Genomic DNA, 16,701 nt, shown 5'->3' with positions numbered 1-16,701 from the left:
ATCCTTTTACAATGTTAATCTAGTCAGGGATTTGCCTTTTTCTCACTTCCCAACAAATTCAGGAAAGAAATTGCTCTGCAACTGGAGTCTGTATAAAATTATCAGTCAAAAAATATTAACTCCAGTGCTCGCTTCGGCAGCACATATACTAAAAAAAAAAAAAAAAAATATTAACTCCATCATCAGATAAAATATAATGCAGAAGTCAAAAAACTGAGCATGTGCAAATTGAGGTCAAGCGAGGCCAAGAGCACATTTCAAAAATGAATTTGAAATTTAAAATGTTGTTAAACAACCAGGTGTCTTGTCTACTTAATGCCAAGCAAATCACTCTTTTAATTTTAGTGAGCAGTGCTTTACGTATCAAAATAGATGCAAAGTAATTTTACATAATTTTCAAAATAAACCTATTCACTTTGCAGAAGTATTATCTGCCAGTGGGATTTACTTTACTTGGATGCTGAAAGTAAAAAATATGACCAGTGTATTCCTTTCTCAAGGTTTATCTGGTATCCTTAGAAAATTAGAAAGAGACAGTGAATCAATGTCTCAGGATTCTCATATCCTCTTTTCTTTAATAGCTCTGTAGTTCTTTGTATTTCTGTCTTTCTTTAGTGTAATTGTGTTTTCTTTGGGCCTAACTGGTTTTAGAATAATGGAATGTTGGAGCTGGATGGGACTGTGGGAATGATCTGATACAATCTCTTCATTAACAAAGGGGCAAACTGAACCCCAAAGAAGTAAATGACAGAAAAGAGGCCTTTGGGTAGTGGCAGGATCTGGGCAGAACATATATATATATATAGAATGTCAACTTTATATACCACCCTTCCATTTTGGCCATACCTAGTAAACTATTCTCCCTTTGCCCTCCTTTCTGCAAAGGCCACAATAAGGGAGTTAGCTAAAATTGTTACTATTATTTTAAAAGATAGTAATTGATTTTAAAAAAATGCAGTAGATTTACTAAAAAGATATTTAAGTCTTTTAAATCCTGCTAAGTAGGATGTCACAGAAAAAACTTGTCCAGGATACAGAAGACTAGGATTCTATTATGGTCTCATTTCTCACTAAATATGTGACCTTGGGCAAGTCACTTTACTTCTGGGCCTTAACTCCACCATTTGTAGGGGGACAGCAACAAGATAGATGATATCTAAAATTCAGTTAGAAATAGCAACAAATCTATGATAATAATTGATATTTTCCTGTGAATTTATAGGATTGAATAAATTTAAAGAAACAATGTATTACTTAAGAAAGTCATGAGATAATTTAAAAAATTTATTTTACATCTGTTATAGTTCTCGTTTCAAATACATTAGAAGGCACAAATAAGAAATGACTTTCCATAAGACGAAAAGAGGGTAGTTTATCCTGTGTGAAATCCTGTTAAATTACACAAGAAAAGGCTAACATTTACCAATAGTACCTGAGACAAGAGGGGCACTCCATTCTTCAGCCAACGGTATGTGGGTCGGGGTTTTCCAGTAGCCTTGCATTCCCATCGAAGAGGGCTCCCACTGTCCAGCTGAGTGTCATTCAGTTTTTCCACCCAGTGTGGATAAGCTATAAGAATTTAAGCATTAAAGAAAGATGATTTCATTTCTCAAATACATTACCAAATTCAAATTCATATGGAAGTATTCCTTGCATTTAAAATATTATTAGTTCTCATAATTGCAGGTATTTGAAAGAAGCACAATATTGCACTTCACACCGAACTCTATGTGAAAAGATATAGCAATGACAATATTGTGACAATTAAAAACACTTTTGTAAGCTAGATCCACTGAATCTTACTGTTTTACAAGTTACTGCTGTGCCTGCAGTATTTCCAAGGTATCAGACCTTGTTCAGTAGGAAATCAGGTACTTAGAGACATAATTTTTTCTAGGTATTAGGGCAGCATTAGCACAAACTGAAATAATACAACATGTCTATTTGCTGAATAACTGCTTTGCTTTTTTATTTTTGTTTTTCTTAAAAGAACCTGAATGGAATAGGAAAAATAATTTGTAAATTCAAATTCACTTGGAGTAAAATTTTTCTGTATTTACTAGTATTCTTCAAAAATTTTTAAAAATATTTTCAAAGTTACAAGCAAAAAATTACTCTATCAAGAAATAATGTAATTTTTTAAAAAATTTTAAGATACAGAATGTCTTTATTGACTAATTTTTAAAATAAAAATGCTGAAAACCAAGTGACTATTTGTCCACAAACACTCGTTTTGAAACAACTAAAACAATAACTATGAAAAAATATTGAACTGAATGGACTTTTTCTCTTTAGCAACTTTTTTGGCATAAACCAATAACATTTTACTTTGTGATGTGAGGACTTTGATCATTGATTCATTCACCTCATGCTATTTTGTCCTTTCTTAGTCTTAGAGGTTGTTAAGGATATAGGAGCATCTATCTTACTTTTTTTTTTTTTTTTTAAGGAGTTTATACTGTGGTAGAGGAAATCTAAAGTCAGTGTCACAGAATATAATAGCACAAGAAAGGAAAGAAGACGCACTAAAGGAAACTGCACATGAATAATAGTTGGTCTGGGGGGCAACAGTTGTCCAAAAACTAACCAGTTTAGAAGGGAGGAGAAGGAGCAAGAGAAAAAGAACTCTAATTTATTAAATTCTCGTCTTAGGAACTGAGCTACATTATTGATTAATCCCTGTAACATAGATCCTGAAAACAAACATACTTAAATTTATGAATCAGGAAACTTTGGTTCAGAGAAGTTAAAAAAATGTACCCAAGGTCAAACAGTTAATAAGGGATAGTAACCACTTTCAAAATCAGATATTTCTGACTTCAGAAAGCATATAATTCTTTCAGTCCGTTCCAGCAGATTAAAAAATGAATTGGGAGCATTTATTGCATTCATAATGTGTTTTGCCTTCTACCGGTCTCTAAATGGGAATTTTGTTTTCAGTAGCTCATTTGTCTTTTAGGCAATATAGTCTGGTCTTTAAAGACCCTTACTTTGGCATAGTCAGAATTTGTAGGCCTTTGAACAACTCTGTGATTCAACTTCAAGTCTAGGAGCTGTCATGCAAAAATCTAACCAGGGAGAGTTTCAAATATTAATACTGACTTTTGTGGCTGGTTTCTAAAATCATTTCTTTTATAATTATCTGTCATAATATGCTAAAAATACTGATAAGAATGGTAAGATACAAAAGCAATATTAAACCCTACTTTCTCATTAGGACTTTCTGTGTACTTTCCTACTCTACTTTGCCAGTTTATTTCATACTACTCATGACCCTTGTAATCCAAGTATACAGATGTGCTGTCTCCCAAGCACACCCTGTAACTTCATCAAATTTTTAAATCCATATGGAATGTTCTCCTTCTCTTTTCTTTTTTAGTTCTACTAATAATGCAAAGTTTAGTCTAAATTACATAGAGTTTATTAACTCTAAACTCAAAAGGGAGTCGTCTGAACCTTCTTTGGGTATGTTTAGTTCTTAGTCACCTGGAAAAGAATCACCATAGAGCTTGTTACTCCTGTTGCTAACTTAAACAGCTATTGGGTTTTTTACTTGTTTATGGTTTGGCACCCCATCTAGATAGCAAGATCATCAAAAGCAAAGTTGACATGACATATACACTTATTTTAGACATAACTGACCTACATATAAAATTAATTATAGGATATTGGTTAGTTATACATGCATATTTTTATGTTTTTATTTTAGGTTAGTTATATTTGCTATGTCTCCTTGTGTACTATAATAGGAGTTAAAAAGAAATTGAAAAGAGAACTAAAAAAGTTACTCAAATGAAAAATTAAGAGAGAAATAATTATTGAAATAAAAATATATTGTATCATCTAGGAAATAAAAAAAATTAGAAATTAAATCAACATTTCTTCAAACATATTTGGATTACTCTATAAAACTAGCCTAATTTAGAGTCCTGATTCCAAAATGAATTTGTCATAGGAACCAACAATTGATAAATGAAACTAAAAAGAAATAATTCTGCTTCCTTTCATCAACTATTTATTGGACACCACTATTGGTGCAATGCTTAACACTGAGGATAACAATATGTTACAATGTGTGTTTGCTGTCAGCTCAAAATCTACTAGACGAGACAGACATTCAATTAAAATACTCAAATTCACTCTACCAGCAATTCTACAAATAAAAATGGCCTTTTACACTGCCCCTAGAATTAAACACACACTCAAAACACTAGTAACTTCTTGATCTATCTTTTGTTAGGCCACCTTTTTTAGGGGGTAAAAGAATGGGACTTTAAACACCTAAACACCATTACACTCTCACCAGATGCATTGCATAATGACAATAATTTATGTAATACATTTGAGCTTCAGATCAGTCTCCAGGTTACATTTTCAAAAACACTAAGCAGATGTGCATAAAGAAACTCTTGCTTATTATCTCTTGTCATTAGAAAATCTCAAAACCCCTATTGATAAAAGCTAATTGTAATTGGTCTCCTTCATTACTCCTGTACTTTTAAGTGTTGAAGATCATGAATGTATTACTTTAATGAATATCATCTGTAAGCCATAAATGATAATTCCTATTTCAGTGGGCTACTATGATGATATACTGGTTATAAATATTGGTTACTTTACTTCCTCAATCTATTGCTCATGCATTAACATGAACTTCATTTTCTATCAACTGCAAATATACGTCATAACAACAAAATTCAAGGTGAGATACATTCTCCAAAGAAATAGGACTGAAAACATTTTCTTCATGTATACAAGTTTCAATCCATAATATGCAATTTTGTATTATCTTCTATGGTAAATATTTAGTGTATTTTAGTGGCTAAATTTTTTTTTAAGATTTTATTTATTTATTTGAGAGAGAGAGAGAGAAATAGAACAAGCAGTGGGGAGAGGCAGAGGAACAAGAACATTCCCTGCTGACTGTAGAGGAACCCAACATGGGGCTCAATCCCAGGACCTGAGATAATGATCTGAGCCAAAGTCAGACACTTAACCAACTGAGCCACTCAGGTGCCCCAGTAGGTAAAATACTTTTAAAATCATGCTTAATATAGAAAAACACAGCTCCAGAGAAAAGAAAAACAGAGAATGAGAACTAATGGTGAGGATTTTTATTTTTCTCTAATATTAATAAAAGATGAGTAAACAGGAATTAACTACTCTCCATCCATTCTTATCTCATACCTTAGCTCAGCTCCTCAATATTTTCCTGAGAGGTAGTATCTTTAGTTGGAGGTCAAATGCTGATATCATTGCCAGTTCTAAGTTGGAATCTGGTTTTACAGCTTATTATTATTAGAACATAGAGTAATAAGCTCCATAACCTTTCTAGGCCTTGGTTTCCCCACCTGTCAAGCAGGAATACTAATTTCTAAGACTTATTGTAAGTTAGTGCATGTAAAGTACCTAGTAGCTGCAATAGTGTACAAAACAAGTTCCTGGCAACTATTTGTTCCCTTCATTAGTCCCTTAATCTCCCCTCACTTTCATTTCTTTGTTTATTTTTCATGGTACAAAAGTATTTAATATGCACATCAGTACAGAAACACACAGAGCCTATAGCTCATCCTTTAGAACTATAAGAGCCAAGTGAAAAGTCAATACAGAGACTTATTTTTACATATATGTGTGTAATACATAATATATTGCACATAAGCATATTGTATTATATGTATTATGATATATATTATAATATATATTACATATATGTGTGTATACATACACACATAAATATATTACACATTAAAAATTGAACTATTACATTTTTTCTTCTTTTTAGATTTGTGACATCCATGTTTTCTGGTCGGTAATGTTCTATCAAACATGGTACTAAATCAAAGCAGACAGATGAATAGTAAAACTTTGTTCTTTCCTACTAGTGCTGAGCTAGACCAGTGGAACACCATCTGACAGGATGAAGAAACTGTAGAGCCTCTATCCCCCCCAGAAAACCTAATGAACTGATTTATACAGAAAAGGTTTTAACAAACCTTTGGAAACACAACATACTATGAGATAGGAATAGCTTTTATCCTGGACCATGCTTTTAGTACAGCATATGTGTAAATTCATGTGTCCCAGTAAAAGAGAAATAGCAACATAGAAAGCATTTTTGTTTTCATAGTACTGACAGCTAAAAAGCACAGAGAACATAATTCTCTGATCTTTGGTGAGTAATCCTGGAATTCTGAGAGTATATCTGCTAGGTTTGCCTGATTATTCACCGATAAAAATATTTTCTCCAAAAATTCTTTTTTTTTTTTTTTAATTATTGAGAGAGCATGGGTGAGGAGGGGCTGAGGGAGAAGGAGAGAATCTTAAGCAGGCTCCATGTTCAGCATGGAGTCAAAAACGGGGGTTGATCTCACTCCTGAGACAATAACCTAAACCAAAACCAAGAATTGGATGCTTAATGAAATGGGCCACGCAGGTGCCCTCCAAAAATTCTTAAAAGAGAATTATAGAAACAGTGGGACTACCTCAAGACCAGCAGAATACAGTAATTCAAGAACTACAAACGTAAGACTAGGAATTGATTTTCATGTGTAGCTTTAAGTAAAGGACAGCAATCAGTTGATTGCTAAAGCCAAGACTAGCTGTGATAGAAGATGCTTCAGAAGTCTCAAGAGGGGCAGCTGGCTTGAGTAACACCCTTGACAAATCTCGCAAATAGTCGAAAACACCTTTGAGACTGCAAGACTGAAACTAAAAGCTGTTAGAGCACAAAAAGCCAGATGGGACATGCGGAGCCTGCTGGGCCAAAGACCATTGGAAATGGTGGGTTCTTCCAAATGCTGATATACCAACATTGTACACTGGGAAAGGGGCTCTGGGTAGAATGCTGGACCTAGGGTTGTTCCAGAGGATCTTGACTCAAAAGAGGCTTCTGAGAAAGGCATCTACTCAAGGAGGAGGACTAGGATTACTGAACACAAGAAAGTGCTTCAGGAGAATCAGGTCTCAGGGAGAGTCAGGTGATTGTCTTTTGACCCATCAATACTTAACATTAATAAAGAATTGCAGAATAAAGACAGTCTTTCCAATATGTAATTCTTCCACTTTAGCCAAAACCTCTCCCAGTCTACTGAGCAACACTGAGAAAGATATCATTGCCTGCAGGTTGACTTAGGGTTGTGAATCTTTCTGGGAAACTGTTTTAGAAGATGATTTACACAACAAAGCCACCATCAAACAGTTGCTTAAATCCAATCCCCTTCCTTCTTTTAAGGCCCTGTAGTCCTCACCTTGATCCCCAAACCAGACAAGGATCCCATCAAAAAAGAGAATTACAGACCAATATCCTTGATGAACACAGATGCAAAAATTCTCACCAAAATACTGGCCAATAGGATCCAACAGTGCATTAAAAGGATTATTCACCACGACCAAGTGGGATTTATTCCAGGGCTGCAAGGTTGGTTCAACATCCGCAAATCCATCAATGTGATACAATACATTAATAAAAGAAAGAATAAGAACCATATGATACTCTCAATAGATGCTGAAAAAGCATTTGACAAAGTGCAGCATCCCTTCCTGATTAAAACTCTTCAAAGTGTAGGGATAGAGGGCACATACCTCAATATTATCAAAGCCATCTATGAAAAACCCACCGCAAATATTCTCAATGGAGAAAAACTGAAAGCTTTTCCGCTAAGGTCAGGAACACGGCAAGGATGTCCGTGATCACCACTGCTGTTCAACATAGTACTAGAAGTCCTAGCCTCAGCAATCAGACAACAAAAAGAAATTAAAGGCATCCAAATCAGCAAAGAAGAAGTCAAACTATCACTCTGCAGATGATATGGTACTATATGTGGAAAACCCAAAAGGCTCCATTCCAAAACTGCTAGAACTTGTACAGGAATTCAGCAAAGTGTCAGGATACAAAATCAATGCACAGAAATCAGTTGCATTTCTTTACACCAACAATAAGAGAGAAGAAAGAGAAATTAAGGAGTCCATCCCATTTACAATTGCACCCAAAACCATAAGATACCTAGGAATAAACCTAACCAGAGAGGCAAAGAATCTATACTCAGAAAACTATAAAATACTCATGAAAGAAATTGAGGAAGACACAAAGAAATGGAAAAATGTTCCATGCTCCTGGATTGGAAGAACGAATATTGTGAAAATGTCTATGCTACCTAAAGCAATCTACACGTTTAATGCAATCCCTATCAAAATCCCACCCATTTTTTTCAAATAAATGGAACAAATAATCCTAAAATTTATATGGAACCAGAAAAGATCTTGAATAGCCAAAGGAATATTGAAAAAGAAAGCCAGAGTTGGTGGCATCACAATTCCAGACTTCAAGCTCTATTACAAAGCTGTCATCATCAAGACAGTATGGTACTAGCACAAAAACAGACACATAGATCAATGGAACAGAATAGAGAGTCCAGAAATAGACCCTCAACTCTATGGTCAACAATCTTCGACAAAGTAGGAAGGAATGTCCAATGGAAAAGAGACAGCCTCTTTAACAAATGGTGATGGGAAAATTGGACAGCCACATACAGAAAAATGAAATTGGACCTTTTCCTTACAACACACATGAAAATAGACTCAAAATGGATAAAGGACCTCAATGTGAGAAAGGAATCCATCAAAATCCTTGAGAACACAGGCAGCAACCTCTTCGACCTCAGCCACAGCAACTTCTTCCTAGGAACATCGCAAAGGCAAGGGAAGCAAGGGCAAAAATGAACTATTGGGACTTCATCAAGATCAAAAGATTTTGCATAGCAGAGGAAACAGTTAACAAAACCAAATGACAACTGACAGAATGGGAGAAGATATTTGCAAACGACATATCAGATAAAGGGCTAGCATCCAAAATCTATAAAGAGCTTATCAAACTCAACACCCAAAGAACAAATAATCCAATCAAGAAATGGGCAGAGGACATGAACAGACATTTCTGCAAAGAAGACATCCAGATGACCAACAGACACATGAAAAAGTATTCCACATCACTGGGAATCAGGGAAATACAAATCAAAACCACAATGAGATACCACCTCACATCAGTCAGAATGGCTAAAATTAACAAGTCAGGAAATGACAGATGCTGGCGAGGATGCAGAAAAAGGGGAACCCTCCTACACTGTTGGTGGGAATGCAAACTGGTGCAACCACTCTGGAAAACAGCATGGAGGTTCCTCAAAAAGTTGAAAATAGAGCTACCCTATGACCCAGCAATTGCACTACTGGGTATTTACCCTAAAGATACAAACATAGTGATTCGAAGGGGTATGTGCACCCGAACGTTTATAGCAGGAATGTTCACAATAGCCAAACTATGGAAAGAACCTAGATGTCCATCAACAGATGAATAGATAAAGAAGGTGTGGTGTATATATACAATGGAATACTATGCAGCCATCAAAAGAAATGAAATCTTGCCATTTGCGATGACGTGGATGGAACTAGAGGGTATTATGCTTAGCGAAATAAGTCAATTGGAGAAAGACAACTATCATATGATCTCCCTGATATGAGGAAGTGGAGATGCAACATGAGGGGTTTGGGGGTTAGGGAAAGAATAAATGAAACAAGATGGGATCATGAGGGAGACAAACCATAAGAGACTCTTAATGTTACAAAACAAACTGAGAGTGGCGGAGGAGGGGGAGTAGGGAGAGGGTGGTGGTGTTATGGACATTGGGGAGAGTATGTGATATGGTGATTGCTGTGAAGTGTGTAAACCTGGCGATTAACAGACCTGTACCACTGGGGCTAATAATACATTATATGTTTATTAAAAAAAAAATGCCCTGTAGTCCTGAAACTTTGTTTAAAAGCCAGAAAATCCGTAAGTGTGAGCAGCATGCAATGTACATCAGCCACTTCATCTTTATGGTGCTGTAAACTTGTGAAAGCTGCCATGTTAAATCCAAGAATCTGCTCCGATAGCTCTTCTTCAAAATACTTTCCTACCAAAGAGATAGATTCATTAAAAATAGGCATATAGGTGATTTTATTCTTTCCTCTCTTCAAACTCCTGGTAGTATGAGACTGTGAAATCTGAAACAATTGGAACTCGTCTATCATCCATGATAATGTCCTCTAAATATCCAACCACAGCATCACATGCTGGGTCAGAGGCTGAAGACGACAATGTGAAGTTCTCATCCTCTAAAGGGTCCCTCACTGCCATGGCCTCTGCATTCACATTCATGCACAGGGCAAGCAGGTCTGTCTGCCTCCTACTGCACCCATGGCCCAACCTCCTCGGTGCTCCGTAGACACCAGATGGCCCAGCAGGGTAGCACCTGCCCAGGCTGGAGGCCTCAGGCCCCCTGCAGGGAGCCACAGGTTCCCTGGGCCCCACATCTGTGCGTGTGTTGCTGGTTACCTGACTGGCATCTGTTCTTCACAGTGTACCTTGAAGAATGGTGTGTATATCTAAGCATTAATCCTTATAGTAGCATAGAGTTATAAAAATTATCCACTGTGTGCTGGGCATAATGCTTAATGATGGGAAAAATAGGAAAAATAACAAACCAAACAAAAATAGTCTTTGTCTTGGAAAAGCTTATAATCAAATTGCAGACATTGGCAGGCATTAAAATTTGTGAGGGCACTCTCCAGAGATTTTACAAAAATAAGGAAATCTATAACACTACACTGCAATGAAAATAAAACTGTGTTCTTTATTGGATATTTAGTACAATGCAATGTAATTTTCCCTTAAACGTCTTGGTTACAGGTATATATTAATACCGATATATTTCTAGTCTAAATTGTCAATACAAACATTTCAATGATCATAGTGACAGTGTCCTTACCTACAGGGTGACAAATTACTAGTTGATGGAGCACCTGATATATATTTAAACTCATAGATCACACATTTTTATATAATATTTTTCTGTATACAAAGTACCTCCTGTTGAGCTCTCCTTATATATAAAATTGTTTAAAATTGTTTGAACTTCCTTCCTTCCTTCTTTCCTTTTTCCCTCCTTACTTCCTTCTTCCTTTGTTTTCTCATTATTTTCATTTTAATTGAGAACTTTAACAAGGAACATTCAATTTACATTGGAAATATAAAGACTAAAATTTTTGTGTGACTAGTTAAAATGAAGTATTTGATTAATCATCAGAAACTAGAAGGGACAGAAATAATCAAAGAAATTATTTCACCTATAAAACTACCATAGAGGGGTGCCTAGTGGTTCAGGTGGTTAATTGTCTGCCTTCAGCTTAGGTCATCATCCAGGATTCCTGGGATCCAGCCCTGCATCTGGCTCCTTGCTCAAGGGAGAGCCTGCTTCTCCTTCTGCCTCTCCCTCTGCTGCTCCCCCAGCTTTGTGCTCTTTCACTCTCACTCTCTCTCAGGTAAATAAATAAATAAAACCTTAAAAAAATAAAATAGAAATATAATATATTTTATTTTATTTTATTATTATTTTTTTTAAGATTTTATTTATTTGACAGAGATCACAAGTGGGCAGAGAGGCAGGCAGAGAGGGGGGGGGAAGCAGGCTCCCCACCCAGCAGAGATCCTGATGTGGTGCTCGATCGCAGGACCCTGAGATCATGACCCGAACTGAAGGCAGAGGCCTTAACCCACTGAGCCACCCAGGCACCCTGGACTATAATATATTTTAAACAAAAGACTATTTAATAGAATAAATATGCAGTTTTTCTAAATTTCAAGAGCTTGTTGTAACTGTCCCAGTGGTACCAACATTAACTGGGACTATCAGGCAAAACAGGAGCAGAGTAGAAAACCACCCTAAATATGGGCTACAGTGAAAGGCCAAATTCTTCCAGATACCTTCCCAAACTGTCAGAAATATGTACCGGAGTAGCAAGCTGGTCCGGTTTCTTTTTCTAGTCTATAATCTTGATTATTTTCTATCCAAAATGGTGCATGCTTTGGGCAGGTTTGTCCTTACCTGATTGGCCTACAGTGTACATCAAATTGTGTATGACAAGGAAAGCCATACCTTATTTCTAAGTAGCATACTCTCTTAAAGTAAACCAGTAATATTGAGTGAAATCATTATTTTTTCAATTTCCTGGAAATAATCATTGCTGCTATGAATCAAGTAGCTGGAGTGGTGAGGGGTACAAGTAGAGTAGGGCCATATAGAAACTTCTGTCTCAAACTGTGAATCTAATTATAATTTAGGTGTGGGCCATTTTTCACCACACAGAAAGATTTGGAATTTCCCGGACTAACAGGCACTCCTTGCACTTTTTTTTTTTTTAAGATTTTATTTATTAATTTGACACAGAGAGAGAGATCACAAGTAGGCAGAGCAGCAGGCAGAGAGAAAGGGGGAAGCAGTCTCCCGGCTGAGCAGAGAGCCTGATGCGGGGCTCGATTCCAGGACCCTGAGATCACGACCTGAGCCGAAGGCAGAGGCTTAACCCACTGAGCCACCCAGGCGCCCCACTCCTTGCATTTTTTGTGTTCTGAGTGGTAATGTTCTGGTTGAACACCTTTCAGTATCAGATTTTTATCTGTAGAGATAAACTAGTATCACTTCAGACTCTTGAGGATAAACTGATATTATATGAATGTTACTGATATGATTCAAATCAGATCAAACTGATGTTATCTGTATGTTAATTATTGTTCACTGGGGTACAGAAGCAACATTTTTTTCATATGGCTAGAGAATTTACTTAATTATGTAATAAGAAATCATGAACAGTTTGCTTTGTGAATTTCATCAAACTACCATACCCATGGCCTAATAATAAACAAACCAGTGCTAGTGTTTCAATCTTGCAAACTTCTAAATGACTCTGTTTCTTTTCCAAGATGCTTTTCCCTCTTTAGCTTTTAAAGAACAGCTTAAATCCTTTGGAAAGCTTTCCCTGAATCAGCCCATTAGAATGCAGTAGACTGGGGCACCTGGGTGGCTCAGTGGGTTAAAGCCTCTGCCTTCGGCTCAGGTCATGATCCTAGGGTCTTGGGATTGAGCCCTGCATCAGGCTCTCTGCTCAGCAGGGAGCCTGCTTCCCTTTCTCTCTCTGCTTGCCTCTCTGCCTACCTGTGATCTCTGTCTGTCAAATAAATAAATAAAATCTTAAAAAAAAAAAAAAAAGAATGCAGTAGACTCTGCTCCTTTGCACTTGTCTTTATCGCAGCAAACAGCATGCTCTTCTCTAATGTGGGGTTTGTTTTTCATCTAATCCAATGAACCACAAGTTCCTTGAAAGCGCTGCAGCTAGGATGTAGAGCAATAATATACACTTAATAAACATTAATTGAATAAATGAATTTATGAAATGTGCATGGTAGATTCAATAAGGTTGGACTGCTGAAATCCTAAAGGAGATATTAGAGATAAGGGAAGAAAAGTCACATTGAATTCAGATATTAATATTTTAAGCTATTCTTTAAAAGTTCTTTTGAAGGACATTAGGCTTTTAGGAGAACTGATCTTGAGATGCAATGACAGTTGTAGTTGCTTGGTGGATTCAGCCAAATAGTAAGTTGGATAATTTCATCTTGAAAGCATCTGAATTTTCTTATAACAATGTTCTGCATTATAGTATTCCTCTTTTTTTTTTTTTACTGTCCTCATTTAGGAAATAAGAATACTATCACTTGCTCATTATGCATAATACATACTATAAAAGCAAATATGAAAAGTGGATACAATTTATGACCCTTTGAAGTAAAGATGAGATTGTAGATATTTTTGAAGTAGATTCTCCCAGTTCTTGCACACAACCTGGTTGGCTCTTTGGCATTTTGGACAACATAAGTGGTTATAGGCTGTAGAGGCTATTTATCTTTTAAATGTATTAATTTAAGCCAGGGATCAGCAAAGATTTTTTGTAAGGGACCAGATAGCAAATATTCTAGGCTTTGCAAATCATCTACTTAATTCTGTCTCAACTACTTTATTCTGCCACAAAAGTGCAAAAACTGACATAGACAATATGTAAACAAATGGGTGTGGCTGCATTCCAATAAAATTTTATTTACAAAAAAGTGATTGCTGAGCAGGATTTGGTTCATGGGCAATAGATTATAATTCCTGACTCAGTCCAAGGGTAAGAATAAATAAACGAAGGTTACAAGATTTTTAAGTTATCAAAGAATGGCTTTGGTGCCAGGAAAACATCTTATTTTTAAGTATATCAACTTTCTATACAAAGAACTTGATAATTCCCCACTCCTTTTTAATTTAAAGTATTTCTGTGTATAGAGTAATTTTACATGATATTTGCCATGCAAAAGAAGTATGATTATAAATTATTACTTGGGTTTTTTTGGTACTACCTAACAAAGAATATTCAGTTCAAATTAATTTGCATTTTCAGTTTGACTCTTGAGACGAGAGCAACATGCTTTGCTGAGAGCACTTACTGTATACTTGTAACTGTCCACGAAAGGAGTTTTTTCCACGTGAGTTTTCAGCTCTGCACTCATATAGGCCTGCGTCATCCAGCTGCACGTTGGGTATTTCCAGGACTGCCTGAGATTTCCGCAGACGTGCCTTACTAGGAATATAACCATTAACCTTCATCCATGTGATTGTTGGAACTGGGCTACAATAAGGAGCAAAAATGCCGTTAATACACTTTCCATTATTAGGAACATAGATTCTATTATCTGGTAACTTAAGCACTTAATAAGTTGAGTGCAATAAAGTGTAATCACAATTAAGGACCATGTGTTGGTTGATGTACTTCACTTTCCATGTGTATTGTCTGGGAAGTAGTTATATTTGAAGAAGAAGATAGTTTCCTCTTCTTTCATATTTCAGTAAAGCAATTCAGAGGCAATATTTTATACATTTTAGTACTCATACTTTATTTTTAAAAAAATTAAATTGAATGGTAAAGTAATTTGATGAAATTACAAAAGTAATGCATGATTATTCGAAGACATTAAACAAAAGACTCATGAACTAAATGAACTAAGAACTCTTTTACACCCCTCTCCACAAATATCTTCTTTTTGCAACAACAAATACAGTTTGCATGTAATCTCCCACCTTGTCTTTATGATGCATATATGTAACACATATGATTAGTTATTTTTGGTTTTGTTTAAAGAAATAAGTTGTGTACTTGATATTTTATAGCTAAAAAATCAAATTCAAGATCAACTCCTGACTTATTCTAGTTAATAGATGCATATTATTCCTTATATACATGTATCAGACTTTAATGAGCCATCCTCTATAGTTAGGCATTAAGTGTAGTCCCAGTTTTTTTTTTTCTTTCCTTTTTTTTTTGCCACTAAAAAACAATATTGCTATAAACAACCTTGCACATATATCACATACTATTGCTTTTATTTGCTGCAGCAGACATTCACAAAAGTAGAATTGATGGATCAAAGGGTGTGCACATTTTTCATTTTAATAAGTACTGCCAGATTGTTTCTCAATAATATAGTAGCAGTTCCCATATCTATCAGTAATATATGAGACTGTTTCTCCATATCCTTGCAGCCATTTTATGTGATCAATCTATTTAATTTTTGTCAGTATCAAAAATTAAAAAATGACATTTTGTTGCTACTTTAATATTTCTCTGAACTCAAGATTGAAATTTTTTTAGACTTTTTTTGGCTATTTGCATATGCTTTTCTGTGAATTGTTTGCTTATGTTATTTTCCTATTTTTTCTTTCATTTTTCTATTTGCCTATTTGTATTTTTAAAATTTATTTCTTAGAGTTCTTTGTGTATTAGAGCCACTAAGACTTTGTTTCTCAGAAAAATTCTCTCTCAGTGTATTGTTAGTCTATGATGACATCTCTAATACACTTTTATGAACATTTTTGGGAGAAACAAACATCTATAGTTTCCTTCATAATCTCTATTTTTTGTTTAAAAAAAGTATCTGTAAATCTGCTTACGTCCTTATTGTCTGCATTGTTTCTGGCTGTATATTGTGTGTGTGTGTGTGTGTTTTTTTTCCTTTTGAATACTTTGGTCTTTAATCCACCTGGATTATATTCATGTTTTTGGTGTTAGAGAATATAACTAATTATTTTAGTACCATTAAAGTCAAAACCCTTTCTCTATAATATCTGATATCTTGTCTTTGTCACATAATTGATTTCACATACTTGAATTTGTTTCAGGCTTCTCAGTTCTGTCCCACTGATTTATTTATTACTATCTATATTTAATGCACTTTACGGTTTGGCTTTTCAGTTTGATTTCTCACTACTTCCTTCCATATCTCCTGACCCAGAAACATATCTCTGTGTGTTTCCAATTATATCTGTTAAAATCCTACTAATCTTTTGAGACCCATCTTAGATGCCTCCTCTTCAGCAAAGTCTTTCCTTATTTGTGTAGTCTATAGGGATTTTTTTTTAAAATATAAGTCCTTTTTTCCTTTTTTTAAACTCACAGCTCTTATAACATTCTACCATAGATTATAATTACTAAGTCTAACATTTTTTACACTAATTTTTCTTATAGAAGGCATAGCAGTGTTTACTATTATGAACAATGCCATGATAAACACCTGTGTATTTTGAACCCCTTTTTGATTTGTTCCTTAGGAATAAGGCATAGAATTGAAATTTCTGAATTAGAGTTGACAATTTTTCTTATTTATTTAGGTAGATACATATACCCAACATTCAAGAGGATTGAAACTTGAAGTTTGGAATAACCTAACATTGGCATAGCATAGCATTCTTTTAATATGTATGAGAATTAATTTGTGATCTTTTTAAGTTAGGATTTTTG

General features: G+C 35.2%; 1 protein-coding gene across 3 annotated transcripts in view; it reads right to left on the bottom strand.

Moving 5' to 3' along the window:
• Window positions 1-16,701, bottom strand: part of CNTN5 (contactin 5) — a gene marked incomplete at both ends in the record, with an annotated part of 773,509 nt that overhangs the window by 273,198 nt on the left and 483,610 nt on the right. For all 3 annotated transcript variants that reach the window (XM_080816834.1, XM_080816835.1, XM_080816836.1), the window contains 2 exons: window positions 1,433-1,569; window positions 14,354-14,535. In XM_080816834.1, the coding sequence (XP_080672960.1) occupies window positions 1,433-1,569; window positions 14,354-14,535 (319 nt within the window). The remainder of the gene's footprint in view (window positions 1-1,432; window positions 1,570-14,353; window positions 14,536-16,701) is intronic.

This window comes from Martes martes, assembly GCF_963455335.1.
Source record: "Martes martes genome assembly, chromosome: 10".
NCBI lineage: Eukaryota > Metazoa > Chordata > Mammalia > Carnivora > Mustelidae > Martes > Martes martes.
The sequence above is the reverse complement of the archived record's forward strand: the minus strand, read 5'-3'. Positions and strand labels throughout refer to the sequence as shown.